At 32.6% G+C, this 26,777-nt stretch overlaps 1 protein-coding gene across 2 annotated transcripts in view; it reads right to left on the minus strand.

Annotated features, from left to right (window-relative positions):
• Positions 1-2,423: 2,423 nt before the first annotated feature.
• LOC148596454 (ubiquitin carboxyl-terminal hydrolase 8-like) overlaps positions 2,424-26,777 on the minus strand; it is a 52,939-nt gene continuing 28,585 nt past the window's right edge. For both annotated transcript variants that reach the window (XM_088563448.1, XM_088563449.1), the window contains exons 13-26: positions 24,258-24,603; positions 23,169-23,321; positions 21,199-21,370; positions 20,332-20,416; positions 19,220-19,350; positions 18,330-18,435; positions 17,377-17,481; positions 16,398-16,520; positions 15,745-15,858; positions 14,421-14,563; positions 13,662-13,794; positions 8,767-8,797; positions 6,892-6,980; positions 2,424-4,397 (exon numbers count right to left, since the gene is read on the minus strand). In XM_088563448.1, the coding sequence (XP_088419574.1) occupies positions 4,326-4,397; positions 6,892-6,980; positions 8,767-8,797; positions 13,662-13,794; positions 14,421-14,563; positions 15,745-15,858; positions 16,398-16,520; positions 17,377-17,481; positions 18,330-18,435; positions 19,220-19,350; positions 20,332-20,416; positions 21,199-21,370; positions 23,169-23,321; positions 24,258-24,603 (1,803 nt within the window). In that variant the 3' untranslated portion in view covers positions 2,424-4,325. The remainder of the gene's footprint in view (positions 4,398-6,891; positions 6,981-8,766; positions 8,798-13,661; positions 13,795-14,420; positions 14,564-15,744; positions 15,859-16,397; positions 16,521-17,376; positions 17,482-18,329; positions 18,436-19,219; positions 19,351-20,331; positions 20,417-21,198; positions 21,371-23,168; positions 23,322-24,257; positions 24,604-26,777) is intronic.

Genomic DNA, 26,777 nt, shown 5'->3' on the forward strand with positions numbered 1-26,777 from the left:
ACAAATGGCTATCCGGAGGTAGTGCACTCCAACCAACAATCTAAATATAGCATTGGGATATACCTTTAGTACAATAAAATCAAAGTGCTGCTGGCACTGTTTTTTTATTACCTCTGCCGCAAGTTCCTATGTTAATGAAACTAGATGTAGACCATATGCATTTATATCTTTTTTCTTTGTTGTTGTTGTCAGAATGTACATTGTTTCTATTATTTGTGTTATGACCATTTACTTTAAATGTGTTAGAACAAATAAAATATTGAAAACATATTATTGTGAATAATGTAGCATGAACAAAATTTAAAATATTTTATGATAAAATAAAATAAAACTATTAATCCATACATTTGCATATATATGAATTGTCCTAATATGTATAAACTGAATGTCAATCAATACTACTGATTTCTGAAGTACAAACTGTAATCAATAGTTGAACAGTATACAACTTGACACACATTTCAAATTTCATTGAACTGTTTCACCCTTTTCCCATTTTTTTTAAAAACCTGTTCAAAGTTAATTTGCAATCACATTCAAAACTATTTTAGCAGATCATTATCCTACACTTCAAATGTCAAATAGAACCAAGAAAATAAAATTACTTGATCAATATAAGATTTATAAAACTGGACACTTTTTATCAATTTGAATTTTTTTACCAATTTTACTTGGTTAAAATCACTGCTCTTCACATTCTGTTTTTTGATAATAAAATATTAATGACAGGATGGAGATTTTGACTGATCGTTGTGTTAAATGGGACACGTTTAACTCATTAAATTCTGACACATTACTGCAATAACTATATTGAATGTATAAAAGGAAATGTATTTTTGTGTAGGGTTCAGAAACAATAGAAAAGTTTCAGGCCCATGACAAAAGATATTTGATCCTTTAGGATCAAGAACCCAAAAAGGGGGAGGACAGTGTGCATGTGCAAAAACAGTTACATAGACAATAACAGTGTATGGACTCAAAATATTCAGATGAGGCTTAGAATCAGGTGTGAAATATATAGTAAAACGTTTGTCTTCATGTCCAAAATTAAGGAAAATACCAAAAAATTCAATAAGCTATCAAAATTTAATGCATTTTTAGTATTTTAAAATATTCTTTTTACTTATTTCAAAAGCCTAGAATAATAACCAAAGAATCACATTTTTATCTGAACCATTTACTGGTTTTCATAGATCTACTCTCATAGATTGTTGAGCCCAGATCACTTAAGTTTTTAAATTGCTTTTTTTGGGGGACCCTCTTTCTTGAAGAAAGGAGATTTTTGATGATCACCAATGCAATGTTTTTATACAGGATACTTGTTCTGTGCTGCACTTGGGTAAAAATGCAGTTATCATACATAAAACACATATCCTGATAGTTACTGAATAATAAAAAAAAAAAAACAAAAAATCCATTCTCAATAAATTTTGTTCCTTTTCAATACAAAACATGCTTGCTCCTAAATGTGGTTGTATAATGGTATATCATGCTGTCTGTCTGTCGTCATCCGTAGACACTTCATGACTCTAACTTTAGTATACGTATATAGATCTTTATGAAATTCTGTTAAAAAGTGCCATACTGGGATTTATTTCAGGGGTTATATAATAAACAGCTGCGCCACCAGCACATGACATGCTCGTCATCTCCTGAAAAAAAAACAACACCTAAAATGTTTTTGGAAGAACGTAGGGGTGTACAGGATGTCATGCTAAGTATATCCTGACTCATTCCTTATTCCCACTCAATGTAAGAGACCAGCAAAAAATACTAACAATAAGTTTATATGATGCCTATTGAAGCAATAATTCTGATAAAGGAAGCCAAGACTTTTGCATAAAAAATTTAGCATGCCAATACATCAATTGAAAATTTAATAGTTCTATAAAACAGAAAGTTGATAAAAGAGAGAAAAAAAATTGTAACTACATGTTTCAGTGTTTATGGTATAATGTTTCAAAATAGGAAAAAAAAACTGAAAAAAAAATCAAAAACTCAGGAATGAAATAAAGAATCATCATGAAAATGTAACTTGAAATTAAAATATAGAATCATCACCAAAAAGTAAACCGATCTTTAGATTAATATAACTAACAAGTGTGTAAAGTTTTAAGCAATAATCATAATTCTTTTTGAGATACAGTGCAACGTGAGAAAAAACACCCCTTTATTTTAATTACAAAGATCCACAACTTGAAAAGTTTTAATCTAATTTTCACCAAAAAGTATACAGACCAATTGACCATCATAAGAAGCAACTATTTTAAGTTTCAAGAAATTTGGACAAGTTGTTCTCAAGTTACAGTGCAACAGGTTTACGACGGACAGTCAGACACCCGACATATGTATACCATAATACATCCTGCCAAAATTGACGGGCATATAAAAATGCAGTATCTGAAAAAGAGAAAAAATAAATGCACAGCTATTCATTAATTTATTAACATATCACAGTAAAAATATTCAGACACAGAACATTAAACATGAAATCTATATAAAATGAGTACAGTAAGCACCAACCATTATATCAGTGAAGGAGACCCTCCCCCCAAAAAAAAATAGTCTATGCCTAAGAAACAAAGTAAACCTTTCTTCAAATTTCCTGCCTTACATCTTACATTTTAACAAGATTGTTAAAACCTAGTATGAGATTTGTCATGAAATTATAACCTACATGAGAAATAGTGAAGATAATCAAAGTAACATAATGGATGATTTATTAAAGTTTAAAGTTCAAGTCTCGGCTTTTATGAAAAGCCTTAAATGACTGAATTTCCGGTTCAGAAATTGATATAGAAATATGTGAACTATGATGATACAAAATATTAATGGTCTCGACATAAATTTCAATTATATACAAATGTCTTATAATTGATAACATTAGATTAACCATTTATCAACTCTAAAGTTTATTAGTAGTTTGATACTTGTATCAAAAATCTCTTTTACGATTATCTAAACCAATTAATCATAAAATCACTAATGAAAAACTACACAGTAAGAAGCTAATAAAGTCTTCCTTCAAACCTTCACTCAAATCTTAAATTTCAACAGAACAGATTGCTTTAATTTGATTTTTTTTCAAGAAGTGGAACCTTAATGGAAAATTACACAGTGAGAAATGTTTCCATATGCTTCCTAGGCTTCAACTGAGGCCAATCACATTGTTTAAAACAAGGAATTTATGGAGATCCTGTAAGAGTATTTAGAAATATTGTTGAAAATAAAAGTGGTGCCAATCATTGTCCTGTTATGGATTTTCAACTTAACATAATTTTGACTGAAATAAACAAAATCTCAATAATTCATGCTGGTTTACAGAACAGATCTGTAACAATGTAGAGCTAGTGATTATAAGGGTCTACAGAGGACCATGTCCATGAGTGGCCTGATTCTAAAGAAATGTCATCCTTTAGAGATAACAAACTCATGTTTTCGAAAAATGAATGTTGGTGAGTAATGCAACTGAAATGGTAAGAATAAGGATTTTCTTTAAGAAGGAGGCCAAATTGCATGGTTCAAGCACACTTTTGGCCTGCTCAAACTGAGATTGCATGGTTCAAGCACACTTTTGGCCTGTTCAAACTGAGTTTTTTTTCTTACAACTGTATGCAACATTATTAAGTTTTGACCTGTTCATAGCTGTTTTTGGCCCATTGCAGCAAAAGTTAGGGAATTCTGAACATATTTTCTGAGTCCTCCATTTTTAAAACAGAAAGATTCCAGTTTTCCTGATATCATCAGTGTTTTAGGATTTTTGAAAATTTTAGGTTTCCACGGGAAACTCCAAATAAGAATTAGCTGTAAAGTTTAAGTTTGCTTTCCGAACATAACAATTCAAAATTTCAGTTTTCTATGTCAAAAGGAAAATAAAACATAATATTGAACTTTCCAACACCAAACTTGTCCCTGGCGACGAGAATCCTAGAATACAGCATCATGATGACACGGAATCGAACAAAATTGGTAGAGAACTATTTTCTCTGTGCTGTCTGGTTTCTAAATGAACAGCCTCTTACATCATGAATGTTAACAAAGCAAACACAAGTGAACTAAATCAAGAATAATGATCAAGTCACACAATTTAAATCTCAAATGAAAAACTATTGATTGTTTATGATTTACATCGTCTTTAACTATTAACGAGTAAATAAATATTGTAATTGGAATCTGTATTTTTCTCGCAAGCATGAATAACTTCCTGTCTGATTTTTATAAAGACTTAAACAATCTTCTGAAGTCAGTGAATTACATTTCAATTGGTACCAAAAGCAAAATACAGTTCAATCTGTGTTAAAAATTCTTCTGAAGTTCCATTGATGCTAAAAATTTCTTCTGAAGTCTGGTGGTTGCAGTTCTACTGATGTATAATATAATACAAATGCAGCTGAACTCTGTTAAAATAAAAAAAAGTAATATGAAACCAGTATTATATTTTCAGTGTGAGGGGACACAACACCTAAGGGAAATAACTGTAAAAATCAACAAAACATGTTTATTTTGTGACATTCTGATACCTAACTCGAAACATCTTAGAGATCAAAAGTTTTGTTGATGAAGTTACTATATGTTCATTGTAATTATTTCAATGAAACATGGGGTTAAAATTTCTTGAAATTTATAAACAATATATTTCCCTTCTGTTATCAAAGTTAAACACTGAATACAATTTCAAGACTCGGCAAGTGTTTCTAGAAAAGCAGAAGATGCTTACCCTATCAGTGCACCTGATCCTAAATTTTAGTGGAGTCCAGGTTCATTTACTTTTGTTTCTTTGTACACATTAGTTCATGTTCCTGTATGTGTCTATTTTCCTGTGTAGTCTTTGTCATTGGAACAAATTCTTTTGATTTCCACTCGATTTTAGTTCCCCTGATTTGTCATGTTGGGTATACCCCCACTCATTCCATATATAATTGAAAATGGCAAAGTGTCTCGAAACAAAAAAAATGGTAACAGATAGCAACCAAAATGAACTACAACATACGCCCCATCTATATAAAGCCAACCAGGTAATGCTAAATTTGAAATCAATCAATCCATTGCCACTTGAGATAATTGCAACATAATTTTGATATAAGGTGATATATATATATATATATATATATATATATATACCAAACACTGCATCAGAGAGGATATAAAAGTTGAAAAATTGTTGTCAATTCTCTTTACAATGTGAAACTGTTCAGAAAGTCACATTTATGGTGCAAATATCAATTAAAGTTATATTTATGGCTTTGCAAGTTATGAAATTAATCAACAGTTTAATTGCATTCAGTTGAAAATTACCAGTATTTTCCATCATTTTTTCCCACTTCAGATCATTATGTAACCAGTCAATTATTTTCTTAACTTTCCAAGCCTCCATCATTATTTATCACTAATGAAAAGTAATTCTTGTTAGGGACATACTGAATGCATTAACATAGATGAAAAATTGACACAAAAATATCAACCTCTGCATGACTCTTAGGGAATACTATACTTAAAAAAAAATGTTTTTTTCTAGTTTTACTAGGCTTGTTGCATAAAAAAAGATTTTTGAACATAATCCTACAAGGTGGTGACATTCAACCTCTTGTTGCCAATGATTTAAGGAGGTAGACTAATTTTAAAAGCTTCCAGGAGCTCACGTTGTATTATTTTATAATATCAACCTTAAATAATGCTTTTGTATTGCACTTGTATAGTGTAGGGGACACAACTCCTACAAATCATTTTAATGTTTGTATTCACCATTTTACTTCAATCTCATGTAAGCATCAAACTAACTTGGACTGATTTCATTCGGTTTCAAATGAAAGCTAGATAGGCTTTGTTGAAATTGAATATGATACAAACATATCACAGATTTCATGAGTTATGTCCCTTGCCCAAAGTCTAACTTGTATAGAACCAATATATCCAGATACTAAATTTGACCAGTTGACACAGGATATACAATAATGGCTTTACAGCTTTTTGTCCTTGAGACTATAGAAATATCAGTCTTTTTTAATATCATAGGAATTCATTATAGCTGACTATGGGAATTTGGCTTACATGTAGGTCCAAGTTTACATGACCTCGGTCTTTTTGTTTAAAAGAGTAATCAAGGGAACCAAGGTTATAGCGGTAATCAAAAGAATGTAATCCTGGGACAAAGACCAGACATGGAAAACAGACATACATAACAAAGAACATAAAGTAACTAAAATCATACATACAAAGTAACGAAAGTAAATGAGCAATCTGGACTCCACTAAAAACTGGGAGCATGGACCAGGTGCACCGGTAGGGTAAGCGTCCTCTGCTTTTCTAGAAACACCCGCCAAGTTGCTCATAAAAAGTCAAGTCCGGGGTAGACAAACGACGAAAGGAAAACTATGACCCGTTGAAAAATCAGTTTTCATGGTGCTGATGGATACACCATAACAATCCACGAGTTCATGATGACGACCATAAAACTTCTGTAGTGATGACTTCAATCTTGTAGCAACATAACCCTGTTCTAGAAGCCTATTTGTTAGAGTTCTAGTGCGATACAAAAAGTCTGCGTAGTTTCGGCAAGCTCTGGCATAACGTATGAGTTGTGATATGAACACTCCATACGCAGGAGCTGAAGGGATGTTGCCACATTATGGTAATAAGACTGCAGCCTTTTTAAATTAATAGGACTCAAGCCTTTTTATGTAAGTTAATAAGACTTCAGCCTTTTTATGTAAGTTAAAAAGACTTAAAGTTTTTTATGTAAGTAAATAAGACTAAAGGCTTTTTTTATGTAAGTATATAAGACTTAAGGGTTTTTGTTTACCAGGTAAGTTAAAAAGACTTCAGCCTTTTTGACCACATTGATATGTGTCTAGCACAGTCAAATACCATTACAGTTAAAGAATAATGACCTACCTTCACATCAGATTCTGACATATCGAATACTTGGTCATCATCATATTTGTACCAATGTTTAGTACATGGATTCCGACAAAAAGCTGTGTCTATAAAAAATCAAAGTACTGAATCAATTTATATCGATCATTTGAATTTTTATGCCTAAAATAATCGTCAAGTTTCAAATATAAGGGATAAATGGATAGTACGGGGATCAAATTCAAATGTGACACAGGCTTATTGTTATAAATGCTTAATATTGAACTATTGAAAATTGTTTTAATTTTAATTTCACCATTCTGATACGAAATACATTTAAAAACCACACACACACCAAAATTCTTTGATGCATCAGTTTGCATAATATTCGATATTGGTTTCCAGTTTTAAATTTTCTGGTCTATATTCAATTTATCTGCTCCTCACCTCTGATTTTCAGCTCAGATATTTTTCATGGGTTAGTTATGTATTTTCAGTATTTTTTACAATTCAGGTTTCGTCTGAATATAGCTGAAATATTGCTGCTCGGACGTTAAACCCCAACAAACAAACAAACAAACAATTCAGGTTATTCTAGACTTATTGTAAATCACTGTATATGTATAGTTGTGTTTTGCTGATGTCCTTTTGATACTTAGTTTTCATCATTGTATAATAAATGGCCTTTTCTTTCCAATATTGTGTTGTGTCTTTTTATGAAAATCAAACAAAGCAGAAGTTATTCCAGGAGAAAAGGTGACAAAAATTCAATTTATCGACCTCCAGATCGAAACTGTCTGTTAAATAATTCAAAATTAAGCAACAATCATTGAAATAAATCATATCCTTAAATACATGTTCCTCTAAACTAGCTACATTTCTCAGTTGATAAGCTTTATAGCTCAAGTGCCACAAGTTATTTCATAGACGCCTATGTGTTATGTAAAAGCGCTGGGAATCTATTTCCAGAATCACATACAATCAATAAACAGGCCAAAAAATTGATGACTTGATTGATTGACAATCAGTATAGCAAATATTTCTTGCCTCTCAGGGCATATCGCAGTAAAAACTACATCATATGGAACAGAGGTATAAAACAGTCCACTCCATGGAACAGAGGTATAAAACAGTACAGCCTATAGGACAGTAGTATAAAACAGTCCACTCCATGGAACAGAGGTATAAAACAGTTCACTCCATGGAACAGAGGTATAAAACAGTACACCCTATAGGACAGGAGTATAAAACAGTCCACTCCATGGAACAGAAGTATAAAACAGTACAGCCTATGGAATAGGAGTATAAAACAGTCCACCCTATGGAACAAAGTTGTAAAACAGTACACCCTATGGAACAGGGGTATAAAACAGTCCACCCTATGGAACAGAGATATAAAACAGTACACCCTATGGGACAGGGGTATAAAACAGTACACCCTATGGGACAGGGGTATAAAACAGTCCATCCTATTGAACAGAGGTATAAAACAGTCCACTCTCTGGAACAGAGGTACAAAACAGTACACCCTATGGGACAGGGGTATAAAAAGTTTGATCAATAGAACACACAGCTTTTTATCAGTCCAAAACACTAACGCTGCTATTCCAGTGTGTTAGCTCACAGAAGCAACTGTAAACATAATCATACTTCCAGAACAATCAGCCATTAAACTACATCTTGACAGAGAAAGCACTGACTAACAATTGTAACATGTAAGAAAAGGCTGGGTATTAAACCTTTGACCTACCACACTCAGACACATCACCACAAGGCAACCCAAATGGTTGATATACATCTGTTTAATATTTTGACAACAACTGAAAATCTCTCGAACTCCCGATAACTGGAACACATTTCAATTGTCCCTACCGAGGTTTGACTGTATATAATGTTTGGTATACATGTACTTACAGTGTCCGCCATCCATTGTACCATAATGATTCTGAAATATACCAAAAAAAAAAAACATGTATAACAAACTGAAAAAAATGTAAAATATATAATAATATAATATAATATAATATTCTTTATTGGCACAAACACAATTACAATAATTGGCAAAGGTCTATATAATTGATATATAAAAGAGTAACATATACAGTAGCGGTATACATCTAAATAGAGTATTAATCAAATGTTATGAGATAAAATTTTTTCTGATAGAAAAAATAATATCTAAAAAATTAGTGATAATCTTTAGTATAGTATATGAATCACTGAATATACATTGTTTCGGTGTGTAGTAATTAATTGAATCAATATCTTTTTTGAGGATATTTGATAATTTGGACATAAATTGACTTCTAACTTTGGAGTATTTTTCACATTTTAGCAAAAAGTGTAATTCATCTTCAACCTCCCCGGAGTTGCAAACTTTACATAATCTCTTGTTTGCAGGAATTGATAGATGACGGCCTTTTTCTATTTCCAAATTATGGCTACTGATTCTAATATTGCAAAGAGAGGATCTTTCTGATCTTTGCTCGTTTGTATCCAATGTGTATATTTCGATAAAATGTTAGTTTATTTGAATTTTGGATTTGGGAATGTTGTTCTTGCATAAATTGATCGGTTATTTGTTGTTTTATATTTGATAAAATAGGTTTAAAGCTACATTTTTGATAGATTATGTGTGAAAAGCCAAGTTTATTGATAATATAATACATTCTCTTTGTCCAAGTGTTATTGTTTTCTGTAGCTTGAAATATTTTGAAAGCCAAAGTGTTTTCTGAGGAAAGAAGATGATTTAAAAATTTAACACAGGAAAACATAATTTTTGAGTGAAGTGGGAGTCGTCCAAGTTCAGAACGACATGCAGCATTTGCAGCTTTGCAATGTACACCAAGAATTTCCTTGATGAATTTTAAATGAAATTTTTCTACAACTGAGTTATTAAAAGTACATGTATCAATATCTATACCCTAGACTTCACTACAGTACAAAAGAATGGGGCTAATTAAAGTATCAAACAGCTTTTCTAATAGATGATCTAGCCTTACTGACTTTTTTATCTTGAATACAGCTTTTCTAGCCTTTTCCATCAGCAAAGATACAGCTAAATTAAATTTACCATTATAATGTAACATGACACCAAGATAACAATATTTTGGTACTGTTTGAATGATATCATTATTGTATGTAAACTCATTAATATAAGATCTACCATTTGAATTAAATACAATAACTTTAGATTTGGACACATTAACATGTAATTTCCAATTACAGCAATATTCATGAACAATATTTAAGTTAGTTTGTAAACCTTGTTTACTTTCAGCATATAGAAGACAATTTACTGATATATTCCCAATTTTTACAGGATTGCAATTATTTGACTTTAATACCTTTACAATTTCATCTAAAAAAATATTAAATAATAAAGGACTCAAAACATCACCTTGTTTGACACCACATTCTGATTTGAATGTGGAACTTAGTCCATTTGAAAATTTGATTCTATTTGTAGTAATATGATACATAGAAAATATTATTTGAAATAGTTTTGGAGGAACATTTGCTGACGCAAGTTTGTAAAAAAGACCAACCCGCCAAATGGTATCAAAAGCCTTACATAGGTCAATAAAAGCAGCAAAAACTTTTCTTTTCTTGTTTTTACAGTGGTCAATAATGGATTTGATTGAAAATAGATGGTCAGCAGTTCTACTGTTTTCTCTGAAACCAATTTGGTTTTCACTTAGGAGAGATTTGCTGTTTGTAAATTCCAGTAGTCTATATTTTGACTTATAAGTATAATACGTTCTCCCGTAATATCCATTACTAGGATTTTTGTTGACAAGTTTCTCATAACATTTAACCAACTTCTTTAAATCTGCACATGATTGTGTATGCCAAGGTTGTAGGATTTGTACCTTTTTTTTCTTTCTGTTTGGTGACTGGTTGACATATTTAGCAGATTGCTTAGCACATTCTATTAATATAGAATTGAAAGCGTTAGTGGTTTGGTCACAATCTTCAAATTCAGAACTCATATAATCCAAAAATTTACCTTTAAATTCATTATTATTGATTTTTTCATTAAATAAGCATTTAGCTTCCTTAGACCATATAAATTTACCAGGGAGGGCATCTAATTGAACAGTTCTATGGCACTGTGACAGATAATCTATAAAAAATGTACAACTAATTGGGCGATGATCAGAAAATGGTACCAGATCAAAAATGTCTAGATATCCAACAGAACTTAATAGATCTTGTGACACTAAAGTGTAATCCACTAGACTGCAACCAATATATGTAATGCAAGTAAATTCACCCTTTAAATCTCCAATTGTTCTCCCATTTAAAATTCTCATTCTGGTTTCTTCACAAAAATTGAGCAACAAATTGCCACTATTATTATTGTGTTTGTAATCAAGATTATTTCTTGACGTTAGAATATCAACTTTGTGATTCAAATCATGTCTATTTACAAATTCAGAATCATTATCGAATACAATATAATCTGGTTTTGTGTTAGTATAGGCATTGAAATCGCCTTGAATTATAACATCACCAAGTCTACAATATTTTTCAACATTTAACAAAAGAACAGAATAAATTGACTCAATATCATTTACTATACTATTGGAATATTCAGGTGATATATATACAACTCCCAAAAAGATATCTTTCTTGGTCTTAAAAAATAAATGATCTAATTTTATCCATACAATATCAGCATGACTGTTTTTCATGGGTTTCACACCCATTTTAACTTCTGGTTAGACAAAAATACTTATTCCCCCAGAATGACGCCTTGCTTTTTTGTGTTTTTTTCTACTGCTTGAATGGACATTTTCAAAATTTGCGATATTAATATCATTAGTTTCACCTGTCAGACTCTGTATATTCCACATGCCAAAACTCAAAAGGTTCTTTTGGCTATTATTTGTAATCCTGTTCATAATTTCAATTGAATAGAATGTTGGGTAAGATATTATGATATAAAAGACAAATGATGAAACTTCTTTTTTTTTTTTCCCTTAAAGTGGGAGGGGGTAGTGATTCCCCCACCCAAAAATACCATTCCAGGTATTGTAGAGAAAACAAAGATAAGATTTATATATATGCTATATTATCCTGTTTAGGCTTTTTTGAGTGGGTGAAATGGAGGGGAAAAAAAAATGGAGTGAAAGAGAATCATTATCTGGGATTCAAAATATGGTCTTGAAAATACTTAATGTATGTTATTATAATATACTATACATAGCCAAAAAGAAAAGAAAAGAGCGAGAGAAGAAAAAATAAAATAATATGGACCGTAAAATCTTGAAGATATTATAACATACTAATACATAAGTAAGTATATTGTGGCAGTTCTTGTGCTGCAAATTTACATTCACCTATAACATATGTAAATAAATGAAACAATGATGTTAAACAAAATAAAACAATGCTCTGCCTCTAAATTGTATCTAGAAGTTTGAGGTCATATTTAGAGGTTGCGGGGGTCTAAATGGCTGTGCACCCAAAGGATTCATCCATGGCGATAAGAACCATGGCATGTTCATTGGTATTGGGGCTGCATGTTCATTGGCATTTGAGGCGGCATGTTCATTGGCATTTGGGACGGCATGTTCGTTGGGCTCATTTGTGGGCCATTAAACGGAGGTCGTGATGAAGGAAAGTCATCTTGCGGGTGCATTATAGCACTTTTACGGATGTTTACATTTTGGTTTGTGTTAGTCTTTAGGCGAGGGCGTTTTACTGATCGTGGCCCTGTAATACCAAGGGTTGTCTTAAGATGTACTACCATTGCCAGGAGTCCCTTGTGATAATTGAGATGAATGTCATCATAAAACATATCAGGGCTGGGATCAAATTTGTTGATTTTGTTGATTGTTGGGTAAAATTCACATACAAGACTGATTGTATTGTTAGCATGGTCCACTATTTCAGCACTAATGTCATGACGGGTCATAATTGGGAGTACATAAATCTTGGCTTCAGGCCAAGACCTTAAACATTAATCCAACATCTTTGAGTATTCATTATCGTTCAAACCAGGATCATGTCCTTGAAGATCACGGTTTCCAATATGTATAATAATTGACTTTGGATTGAATTTGTAACTATATAAACCATATAATAATCCTTATCATTTATACAAGCCTATATAATAAACCATTATTGGATTTGACTTTGCTGCAATGGGATGGGTGCATTGTTTTTTTTACGTACCTACATTGTCCTTTTATTGACGTTTCAATATTTTTTGCTGATATTTGGGACTGAACAATTGCCTTTCTTTATGCTGATGTTCAATTCAAAATTCATCAAAACTGACATTAAAAGACATAAGAAGATGTCTGCAGCACAGAGGAGTGATAAATTTTATAAAACAAATGATTGAATAAATTTTATGGAGTGAAAGATTTGAAGTTTTAAGGAGGTAGACCTAGGGTAAGGGACACACCCCTTACAAATCATTGGACCGTTTGTATTTAGCATCACAGTAATTTGGACTGATTTCATTCTGTTACAAATAAAAGCTTGAAAGGCTCTGGTGAAATTGGATATGATACACACATATATTGATGATTTCAACAGTTATGTCCCTTACCCTAGGTCCTTAATTTAAATTTGTGTTTTGTATTTGATTATGTATTGATTCTGATTTTTACATTAATATAATGCATAGAAATTCTCTGTTATTATGGCACTTATTATATAGTGTAAATATAGTAGAGCATAATAGTTTTATCATTGCATTTACACAGGTTTTGTTTGATTTCTCCATCTTTTTCATGGATCCTCTTCATAATCAGGGTCAAGTGACGAGACTTAAGCCATACTAAAGTACTTACTGATATGCCATATAAATTGTAAATGTTTTTACTGGAGGATGTTGACTGTACTACACCACTCAAATTGAGGCTCTTTACAGGGAAATCAACAAAGGCACTAATCTTTTGTCTCCACTGTCCTTCATATACAAATCTATTTATAGAGAAAAATATAAATGCACAAAGGGGTTTCCTCATTTTTTACAAATGTATACATATTGAAAAATATAAATGTACAAAGGGGTTCCCCATTTCTTTTTACCTTTCAGTTTATAGATGAAAAAATAGAACAAATAGCTGTCCATTTTTTTTTCACCCAAAAAACACTTGACAAATAAACTTGGCCAAGTAACCAAAAAGCTAAACAGAAAAAAAGTATTTTCTGTAAAATTTCTGTTCACAGAATTGTCAAACTATTGAGAATGATGAGAAAATTCATGCTTGTTGTCTCTAAACCAAACATTAATTAATTTCATGATTTTTTTAATTTCTAAGTGACTAAAAAGGTAATATTCACAACCAATTAAATTTTCTTTAGAAAGAAAACATGAAACATTTATTCAAGACTGAGATGTGGTCTGTAACTGTTTCTAAATAAGAAATAAAAGTGAAAATAGTGGGTTTTGACATTACATAAATCATCGCTTGCCTGATTTTTATTAAGACTGCTACTTAATATCAGTCTTCATATTACAAACCACAAATGAAAATCCATGAAAAGTTCCCACCCTAAAGTATTTCATACATGAATCTGAAGAGATGAATGATAGTAAAATGTACCTGTTTAGTCCAATCAGAAGAATTCTGGGTAATTTCCAAATGTCAATCTTTTTCACAGAGTCTCTATCAACTTTACATCGTGGGCAGCGCCATCTAGAACTTCCTGTCATTTTCTCTGGTTTAAGAAACTGTTGCAGGCAGTCCTATGGAGGTTTTATAATTTTAGAATGAAGATCAGTTTAATTTGTAGTAAGGAAAATAAAAAAATTCATCCTTCTTTTTAGTGTTTCGAGTAGAATTAAGTGTTTGTAAGAATCATGAAAATTCTGTAATATATGATACACCCACAAAAAGCTTCACATTTTTTCCCCAACTCAGTCAGTATAGTTTCGCTTTTTACCCTATGACCTTAAAGACACTCTTCCAAGGAAACGCAAGTCACCTGATTGCAATTATGTTTCCTGATTGGCCAAATACTGATAACTTAGTTACGTTCCAAAAAACGTGAGTCTTCCTAAATGTGGTGTAGAAAATTATAAGTAAAAAGAACAAATTTTAATGCGTCAGCTATCTTTATTTTTAACGATAGTACTTGTTTGTTATTAAGTTGCATCATGGGATATAATATAATATAATTATTCATTCCAATCTGTCTGTTCTTGGGAAATAGTACATGTAAAAATTCCAGTATTTTCTATCGTATTTCAGTATCTTTACAGAGTTATATTCTTTCATTATGAATGATATAATACTTTCCTTGTAATATTTGATCTCCTAAGAACTAGGGTAATATGAAAAGTCACAGGTTAATTTCTCTTTACCATAACATTTGAAACAAAATATCCAAAAAAAAAATGGGGTTTCCAACCAAGAATCCCATTTTACATGATTCTCATTTGGAGTGCTATTAAAAGTTTTAAGAGTAAATTTATTTAATGGCAAAGCTTGATACGTTCCACAGAGGTCAAACCCTGAACAGTTGTGGCATGTATGGACACAACATTCAAAATGACACAGCTCTTGTTTAAAAATGATCAAATGTTTCATTTAGTTCTGAGCAAAATGAAAGAATTAAATTTTTTTTATAATTAGCAATTAGAACACAAATAAAACACTAATACAGAGAAAAAAAATGTTTATCCTGACCCCCTTATTCTAAAAAAAGATTTAACAGGGCAATAACACTTAAAATCCATAAAAAACATAAAAAAACAAAATCCTTCTGTGGTAAGATTTCTTATAGATTCAAACATTTTGTACAGAAACCAAGAAAATCTTCGTTTTTTGGCTTCATTATACTTTTTTTCATATTTGCATGTTAAGCATATGTAAAAAATGTCAAATGTCAAATACCAGATACATGTAGATCCAATGTCATACTTACATCTAAACGACATCTTGAACCGGAGGGAATCGGTAATGAAAGATACATGAAGGCCTGGAAAGTAACGGATTGTTTCCTACATGTCAGACACTGAAGTGTTGATTTCAGCTGACCCTAATAAAAATAAAATTTAGGAATATGAGAGTCACTATGGAATATATTGCTTCATCATTTCAAATGTTTTGTTCATTGATATGAGGGTCACCATGGAATTTAACTTTGATGTTACACAGGTAACTATGGAATATTTTGCTTTACAATTTGAATGTTAGATGAGGGTCATCATGAAACTTTAGTTTTGTGAGTTCACTAAGAATGTAACATAAGTTCCATATTGTGTGCTGTGTTTTCATTTGTGGGGACCAATTTTTGTGGTTTAAGGATTTTTATTTGTGGGGACAAATTTTTGTGGTTTAAGGATTTTTATTTGAGGGGACCAATTTTGTGGTTTAAGGATTTTTATTTGTGGGGACAAATTTTTGTGGTTAAGAGAAAAAAGGTTAGTTTTTAAATTCTTAAAGGATTTGAAATCTGTATCATAAATAGGAAGTTTACTTTTCGCTTGGAACCAAATTTTGTTCACAAAAATTGATTTGCTTACAAACAATAACACTTTCACAGTATAAAAGCTTGGTATCTATTGTTCATCTTACCTGGAAAAGTTCAACAATAATGGACTCATGCAGCATTCTGTGATGTTTCCATGACAACTCAGCATTTACATGGTCAGGGAGATTATCATTATCTTGTTCAGGTATCTTGGGTCGAATCCTTACCTGCAAACATTGATTAATACATGCAATGAAGTAATATTGTGTTCTCTTGCCCAAACTTGTCTAAGATATTTATTGACCTAATATACTTGGTTGTGCACCTTAAATTTTATCAAAATCTATTGGGAAATATAAGGCAATAGAGACTTACGAGAAACATTTGGAAGAGATTTTCATCTTCTAAGGGAGATAACTCACAATAGTTTTGTGTTTTGGTTTTAGATCCCTTCAGATAGATTTCGTCTGAATTGCAGGTCTGTTTTTGCTACACGATGACAATCTATTTTTGATTTTGCAGTAAGTGAAATGAGGTATAAAAAACACCAAAGTTTTGAAAGTTTAATTTGACTTCTTGCACCATCAGAATAAAAAAAAAAGGAAAAGATTTTCAATGTCACTTTGGTAAACTGAGTTAGAATTTCATTGAAATGCACTGAAAATGAACAATTCAAGTACAGATAGCACTCTCTCAAAAGCTATATTTTCTAACATTCTACTGAAAAAATTCTGAGCAAATCCAGTGATTCTGAGATCAAATAATGGTCTTTTCAAAAAGAATAAGCATCCTTGAGTAAATTGTCAGATCAGTGGGTTTTTGATATGCTTGTTTCTAATTTTTCCCATTTCCCTGATTCTTACAAAAACTTACACTTTATTAAGGGATGACCAGCATTTTTACAGTATTGCTTCATTTAAAACAAATCATTGATTGATTAATTGTGTTCTAATGTCATATTCCAAACATTCTAGCATTTCATGACAAGAACATTAAATCACTCAAACAGACCATGCTTTGTAATAGTTCGACATGCTGAGCCAATCAAACAAACCCTGCTTTGAAATAGTCCAAGGAACACACCTTGTTCAAACCTTCATGTAAGGCATCCAGCAGAAAAGTAAGAAACTCCTGTGAGTCCTGCTGATCATATCCAGCAAACATGGGCTGATGTTTTCCAACTGTAATCTAAAAAAGATAAAATTATGCATTTAACAGTAGTGATTAACTCAGTGTTATCGGTTTAAAATTACAATGAGTGAAATTGTCAACTTAGGGATGGAGATAATCTAGGGTTAAACTAACCCTGACCCATACACTAACCTTAGTCTAACCCAACCCATACCCTAACCATACCTTAGTCATACCCCAACCCATACCCCAACCAAACCCTTAGTCTTACCCATACCCGTACCCTAACCTTACCCTTAGTGTAACTCTAGCCAATACCCTAACAATACCCTTACTCTAACCCTGACCATACCCTAACCATACCTTAGTCTAACCCTAACCCATACCCCAACCAAACCCTTAGTCTAACCCTGACCCATACCTTTAGTCTAACCCTAACCCATACCCTAACCATACCTTTAGTCTAACCCTGACCCATACCTTTAGTCTAACCCTAACCCATACCTTAACCATACCATTAGTCTAACCCTGACCCATACCCTAACCATACCTTTAGTCTAACCCTTCCCCATACCTTTAGTCTAACCCTTCCCCATACCTTTAGTCTAACCCTTCCCCATACCCTTAGTCTAACCCTGACCCATACCCTAATCATACCTTTAGTTCAACCCTGACCCAAACCCAAAATACACTGTTAGTCTGATCTGGACCTTAATTCTTTCTTCTTTCTTGAAGGGGTTAATGTTCTTTATTTTTTGTAAATTTTTTTATATGTTGGATAGAATTATTATGGTCACTAAATTTCTAGCAATAAATTCATATAAAAAAATCTGCATCATATTTTTAGTGTAGTAGAAATGGCCAAGTAGTTCTGCTTGTAATTTAATTCTGTACGAGCAACTGACCTTGAAATCCCTGGGGGTCACACACTTATACTGCCCACTCCATAAGCCTTTGACAATCACAGCAAAATCATCAGCAACTTCACCATGGCTACCAAGCTCACTTTCTCTATAAAATAAAGTAGACATCATTGAAAAAAATATTTATAAATAGATAGCAGTGATTTATCAAATGCTTCACGTGTAAACTAGACATTACCCCTATGGGACTAAAACCCTACCTGTTGAACCCTGCACATTTGGAGTCCAATCTGGACACACGACTCATATTGGACATAATTTTTATGGGACAACATTGACCAAGTTTTACTGAAAAAATGCCTGTCAAACAGTCATCATTTCTACATTTTTTTCCCAAACATAAATTCCTGACAAAATGCACATTTTTATATGGTAATCTAACAATCCATTGAGTTCCATCACAATCCTGCAAGTTGATAAGGAGTAGTTGCAAACAACACATAAGACCAAATTTTACTGAAAAACGCTTAAATTCTGCAGAAGTCATTTCCACAATTTTTGTCCAAACATAAATCCCTGACAGTATGTAGTTCACACTGTGAAATAAGTTCAGTGATTTCAATATCTTCCACCTAATCATCAATTCACTGATCTCAAAAAAGTTATCTATATAATAAATATAATAACCTATTGATTATTGTGAATAACCAAAATTAAATTTGTGGATTCTTGAAATCGTGGTTTGAATGTTTTCAGTGTACACATCAATGGGAATCTCTTATTCATTGAGAACCAAATTTCATTGTTTGGTCTACCTACAAAAACCAAGAAAACTGGTACCCCATGAACAATAGTACTTTCACAGTATAATATATAGATTATATCAGAATATTTTGTGGGGGTCAAGGGAGCAGTATTTATCTGGTATTTACCTGTTAATGTCATATAAATAACTGTCTGTAAGAAAGTATGTCACCAACAGAGAACAGTTGTTCAGACACTGAATGGTAGAGTTCATATAACAGGTGTTGCCCATATTCCTCAGCCCGGTCAAGGCACGCCCCTACAAAATAATGAAATAATCATATGAAGCCTAGTGATGACCTCTAAAAAAAAAAAACTCAATCAAAGTTTACCACTATATTTTATATAAACTACAGATTCTGTGAAAGTTTCATTAAATTCAATTCAGAGTAATGGATATGAGATGGGTACCTCTCTGCAAAAATATTTTGCTGGTATTTAAGGTAGCATCTCACTTCTACTAATATACTGTATGAAGCCATTAATGGAACTGAATCAAGGCACATCTCTACACAAAATGGCATCCATTATGGGGAAAAAGTTCTGTTGTGACATCAGTAAAATTGAGTAAAACTGATCTATGATGTAGGAAATAAGACTGTTGTATATCTGACGTAGGTCATACAGTTTTTCCATGGTTGTGGTCCTATGAGGCACACCAAATTAGTATAACATATCAGTAATTCCAAGTAAAAGGGATTATAACAGCCTCAATCTGCCATAAACTTCTGTAAAATACTAGATTTCTGTGACATCTAGAATTTTTCCTCATTATGAACAATTGCTGTAAAAAAACTTTTGTAAAAATCAGGTTTCTTACACCTGATTCTATGATGTAATTATGACATCATACTAAGGGATATTTTGTCAGAAATGGCGAAAAATTTTCAAAAATCCCTTATAAACATTGGTTTTTAGTAAAAATAGTAACATCCGCTTCCACCAACTAATTATATGGATATGTTGTGATATATTAGAATGACCTTTTGGTGAAAGGGTATGGAATGAAAATACCAATATTCATGATGTCACAATTTTAGTTTTGTTATTTTAAAACCTAGCTGTGAAAAAAAAACAGGACTCTTTATCAGGAGTTAAAATACACACATATTCAGATAAGCATGAAGTAATTTTATTCTGGGGCCATTCTGAGCCTTTATCATGTTTATAGCCCTATCTCTTAGCACATGTACAGATTCAATATCATGGTAACTTACCACATTACCTTATACGTACTTACCACATTACCATAAACAGGATTTAAATTACGGAACCTAGCAGCTTGTTTTTCTGGAGATGGCCGGTTCATTTCTGGTATAAGTTGTCTGCAACAAAAATAAGACTATCAAACTGAAAATGAAAAGTGTATCATCTGAATTATCTCATGTGTTATGTACAAGTTCTAAAATGAATCACAGTGAAAAGTGAGGGGAGACGGTTAGTTTATATTATAAATTTTGCTCTTTAAAAATTTAACATCCAGTGCATCCATTAGTAGTTACAGAACCAATGAAGTTTGATCTATCAATATAGGGCTTTATTTGGGTCTTACTTACCCACCTATTGCCATACTAATAACATTTGTTGGATCTACCAATATTAGGCCTTATATATTGGGCCTAATTTGGGTCTAAGTATCCCACCTGTTGCCAAACTAAAACTATGACAAACCTTGACATTGGTTTGTAATATCTATCAATATTGGGACTAATTTGGGTCTCAGTATCCTGTCTGATGTCAAATTAAAAACATGACAAACCTTGACATTGGCTTGTTGGATTTATCAATACTGGGCCTAATTGGGGTCTAAGTATACTACCTGTTGCTAAGTCAAAAATAAGGCATTAATGGAACATTAAGTGATACCCCTCACGTTATGGTGAATAAAGAGGTGATGGCAAAATTTTCAAAATGGTCCAACTCAAAAACAACATTCTAGATTTTTAATTGGACTTAACAATTAGTTAATGGTACTTAGCAACTGTAGAAAATTTTTTAAAAAATCACAGAACCATTCTCAAATCATCATCAGGAAAAATGACAGACGGATGTAGTGACATAAAACACATCACCACTTTGTCTGGCATGGTATAAAAAGCTGATAAACCTTGGCATTGGTTTGTTAGATCTATCAATATTGGGCCTTAATATTGTCTTAGTATCCAGGCTGTCTTCATCTTCAATCATCTTAGCGATATTAGGTGATGAGTTTGATCTCGACAGCCCTCGTTTGGAGGTTGTTGGTTCATCCTTTAACTTAGTTGAATATTTCCCTGAAGCTGAAATTAAAAAATGATAGTAATAAGATAATAAATTTTCATAGTTTGTCAAAATTTTATTAATTCTCCGAGTGTTCATATAGCCTCTCTATTTTTAATTATCACTCCAGCTAAGAATCATGCAAAATGTGTTTCATAGTTGGAAAGCCTACATATTTTTATTTTTAATATTTTGTTTAAAATGTTATAGTAAACAGTAATTTTCAATGTGGATTAACTCATAAGAGCAGACAGATTGGAATGAATATTTTACATTTTATTGTGTAGTCATATAAAGAAACTTAAGTACCATACTGTGCAAGAATCAGGCAATAGGTACACATCATTATTCTCAATTTGGTCTTTTATGCCTTAAATACATTCAATGCATCTAGAAAACAACTGAGAAGATGTTTAAATTTATCCCGAAGCATCTATAACATAGATATTTGTTGACTGCTTATATCTGGAAGAAGTGCTGGAAAATTTTCCTGCAATTTTCCATAGTGCATTTCAACAAAAAACCTGACCTATTATTATCTTAAAAAGGCAAACATCATAAACACTTTGATGGTTGTTACTGGAGGTTATGAGAAATAAAGACTTGGATAATGCCATAAAATCTCTGTATTTTTTTCTTCAAGTGCCACACCTTATACAAATTTTGCCTGATTCTTAAACACAGAAGTACTTAATAACAAAAATAAAAATATTCAGCCTTTTTTGGGGTGTATCACATATTACAGAATTTGGATGATTCTTACCAGGCCTGCTACTTAAAAGAAACTTTACTTGGGTTGAGAACTCAGAATTCGTGATTAAAACAGAACAAGAACTACAAAATAATGAGTAACCCATGAAAAAAAAAATCTTCAAAGGTACATAATAAGTGACTTACTTGTAAGGTATCTAAGGGGCTAAGTACGGATATCCCTAAATCAACCAATTCAGGACCATGTTGAGATCCCTGAATCGACCAATTCAGGACCATACATTGATATCCCTGAATCGACGAATTCAGGACCATACATTGATATCCCTGAATCGATCAATTCAGGACCATATATGGATATCCTTGACTCTACCAATTCAGGACCATACACTGATTACCTGAATACATTGATATTCTGGAATCGACCCATTCAGGACCATACACTGATTACCTGAATACATTGATATCCCTGAATCGACCCATTCAGGACCATACACTGATTACCTGAATACATTGATATCCCTGAATCGACCCATTCAGGACCATACATTGATATCCCTGAATCGACCCATTCAGGACCGTATATTGATATCCCTGAATCGACCCATTCAGGACCATACATTGATATCCCTGAAGCGACCCATTCAGGACCGTATATTGATATCCCTGAATCGACCCATTCAAGACCATACATTGATATCCCTGAATCGACCCATTCAGGACCATACATTGATATCCCTTAATATACCACACGTAAATAATTTCATATTCCTGGTCAAGCTGACACATCAAATAGCATGATCAGCTGTCATACATGTATTCCTTTCAAGAACAATATTGAAATCTGCAAAATTGTCTGCAAAGTCCCTCTATATGTTAAACTAAAAATTCAGCTATATCAAATCTACCCTTCTCAGAAGACAGATGAAAAAGCCTTAAAAATGGGAGCTTGATTTCTGCCTGTGGAGGTTTCCTATTGGGTGGTTTCCCTGGAGTTAGGACATATGGTGTAAATAATGAATACCTGGAAGTTTTATTTCTGCCTGTGGAGGTTTCCCATTGGGTGGTTTCCCTGGAGTTAGGACATATGGTGTAAATAATGAATACCTGGAAGTTTTATTTCTGCCTGTGGAGGTTCCCATTGGGTGGTTCCCCTGTTGTGGTCTATATAGTAATATCTGTGTGTTGGTGGATCCAGTCGTTTTTCCCAACCAGATGGAAGGTTTGGTGATGGAATCGTCTTAATCTTAGGACTCTCAGCTGAGAAAATTCATTAACAAAATTAAACATGAATAGGCAGACTGTGAGAGTCACTTAAACATTAAACATATTGTAGACAGAACAACATTAGTTTATAAACAACCAGAATAATAAAACACAAATGCTTTTAAGATATTTCTGATTTGAAAAAGTCACTAAATGTTAAAACTGGCCTTTATGAAAGAGTACATACTTTTTTAGATATGTCATATGAAAAAAAGAGAGATTCACAATCTGTAGAGCATAATTTGTAAACAAAATTCTTAGAAACTATAAAAAATGTAGGCATAAACATATTTGAATCAAATGATAGCACATTTATTTGAAACTTCAAAAAATATCACAAGCAATTATTTTTTCTTTTAATCAATTTTGTTTTGATTGCAATGCAAAATATCAAATGAACATCGCTGTTCCATTAAAAGATATGAGGTACCTGGGGAAGGCATTTTTGTATCCGGGGAGCCACTAACAGACGTTCAATTGATGTTTTGTATTAAACTCTATATTTTGTCAAGAGACCTGAACACCCACGCATATATACCAAGAATGAAAGTGCCTTACCCCGTCCATCATATGTTTTAATGGAACAGCCCTCATTAAATTGTTATATCATGATGTCAGAAATTGTCATTGAAATTATCAATGTGACATTTCATTACACATTACAATGTCAAAGTTTTCAGTTTGGTACTCATCTGCGAAAGCCTATTATAAAGCCAAAACCGTGTTAAAAAACAGGACTGTCATAGAAATGTTGTATTTCAAGAAACTGCTATACTAATATAACAGTATTTATTTTATTCATGTTCTTTTCTTATCAGAGCTTAAAATATAACAACTAAGTTAAAACATTGAATAAGTTTCAAATATTGTTAAAATGATCGGTCCTAAAGGGGGAGGGGTTTATAAGTCTTAAATTAATTAATTACAAACCATTTATCAACTTCAACTTTTCCTCCGCCTGTTTACGAGCAAGATCAGCCTTTTCTTTTTCCTCAGCCTCCTTTCTCGCCTTTTGCTCTGCATCCATTCTTGCCTCTTCAATTTTTGCTTTTTGTTCAGCCTCTCTTCTTTCCTGATCCTCTTTTGCCAGCTTTTCTGCCCTTGCCCTCTCCTCTGCCTCTCTAGTCTGTCTTAACATTGCCTCCTCTTTCTCTCTTAATTTTTTCATACTTTCCCTTTCAATTTCTTCTTTCTTGGCCCGCTCTTTTTCCTGTAGGTGCCTCTCTTCTTCCATTCTTCGTAACTTTTCTTCTTTTTCTTTTAATGCCTTTTCATCCTATAAATTGAATAATAAAAAAGATCTTGGACTTACAAAAGTTTCAATAGAATAGTAAGTATAAAACAAAAAAATATTGCCCATAGAATGTAAATCTACTGTAAGAAAGCTGTTGTAATACACTCATGCTAAACCTGTTGGATAATTACAGTGAACTGATATCAAGTACCAGTATTTATTAAAATCTGGCAGCAGGTGATTCATGTTAACAACCCACCAAATTTATTTTACCTTCTTTTTTAAAAACACAGACCACATAACCACATAACCAGTGTTTAGTTGTTATACTTCCAAGATCAATGAATTGTGTACAAACTTTGGAAGAGTTATCATGCTTGGTTTTGTTTGATTTGGTTGATTTTAGTGGTTTCTCAAAACTGAAGATCTGACAGAAAGGACTATTGTTACATAAAATATAGTATAAGTAAACTGAAAAATCATCATTGGTTTGGTAGGTTTTTCTACACCATGATTCACCTGGGCCAGTTTTTGAAAAGCATACTATTTCATTAGCACAGGAAGGTTGTTTTCCATTTTCACCAAATTATTTAATTTGTGTAGGTAACTATTATCTATGTAGTCAAGGCACATAATAAAGTTTGAGGTAGATAGTTTTAACTATTAGTACTCCTACAAAACTGTAAACATCAGAACCAGCGACAACTGTAGTTCGTAGATACCTATTTTCATGGATTAGGGAAGAAACACAAGCTCATGGATTCTGAATTCGTGTTTGTAAGGTTTACAGTGTACACATCAATGAAAATTTCCTTTTCGTTGGGAACCAAACGTACCCAACGAACAATAGTACCATCACAGTATATAATACTAATAATAAAAAGTCCTTGGTATTAAAGACATGTAAAGTGATTGCAGGTTCCTACTTAACATGTATATAGTTTTATGATAATTTTAAGATGACCAAATACCCTGTTTTCTGCAATTTTAGCTTTTTAACAATTTGAACATTAAATGACTTATCATGCTCAAATTTTCAACTTTCAGCTTCAGGGTAAAAGATACTACTAGTGAACAGAAAGAGTAACAGATACTGCAAGTGAACAGAAAGGGAAACAGATACTACTAGTGATCAGAAGAGGTAACAGATACTGCTGCAGAACAGAAATAGTAACCGATACTGCTGGGGAACAGAAAGAGTAACATATACTGCTAGGGAACAGAAAGGGTAACAGATACTACTAGTAAACAGAAAGGGTAACAGATACTGCTAGCGAACAGAAAGGGTAACAGATACTGCTAGCGAACAGAAAGGGTAACAGATAGTATTAATAAACAGAAAGGGTGACAGATACTGTTGGGGAACAGAAAGGGTAACATATACTGATGGTGTCGGTTTCACAGGAAGTCGTGCGTGTGAAATTGATCGTAAATCATGACGTCACAATGCTTTTTAGTTTATGACGTCATTACTTACAATCAATTTTACACTTACGACTTTTTGTGAAACTGACGCCGGGGGAACAGGAAGGGTAACGGATACTGCTAGCGAAAAGAGAGGGTAACATATATTGCTTGGGAACAGAAAGGGTAACAGATACTGCTGGGGAACAGAAAAGGTAACAGATACTGCTGCAGAACAGAAAGAGTAACAGATACTACTAGTGATCAGAAGAGGTAACAGATACTGCTAGCAAACAGAAGAGGTACAAGTAAAATGATATACATATAAAATATTTCTATATTAAATGCAGCTGCAATTGGTGCAAATGAAATACAATGTACTTGGAAAGTACTTTAATTCATGGATACCAAGTTCTGTGGATTAGGGAAGAAACATAAGTTTCATGGATTCATGAAATTGTGGCTTTGAGATTTTATATATACGCATCAATGGAAATCTTTTTGTTGGAACCAAATTTCCTGGTTTGGCCTACCCATGAAAGAGTAATCAAGGGAACCAAGGTCATAGCGGTAATCAAAAGAATGTAATCCAGGGACAAAGACCAGACATGGAAAACAGACATACACAACAAAGAAAACAAAGTAACTAAAATCATACATAAAAGTAACAAAAGCAAATGAGCAATGAAAACCATGAAAATTAGTACCCACGAACAACAGTACTTTCACAGTATGGTTTGTGGTGCAGATGACACAAATAAATTTTTAACTTTCGCAAAAGCAATGCGTAGGATTCACCTATAACATGAGTA

The sequence above is a fragment of the Perna viridis genome, chromosome 15 (assembly GCF_037379345.1).
Source record: "Perna viridis isolate PV_CMFRI_1.1 ecotype Kerala chromosome 15, ASM3737934v1, whole genome shotgun sequence".
NCBI lineage: Eukaryota > Metazoa > Mollusca > Bivalvia > Mytilida > Mytilidae > Perna > Perna viridis.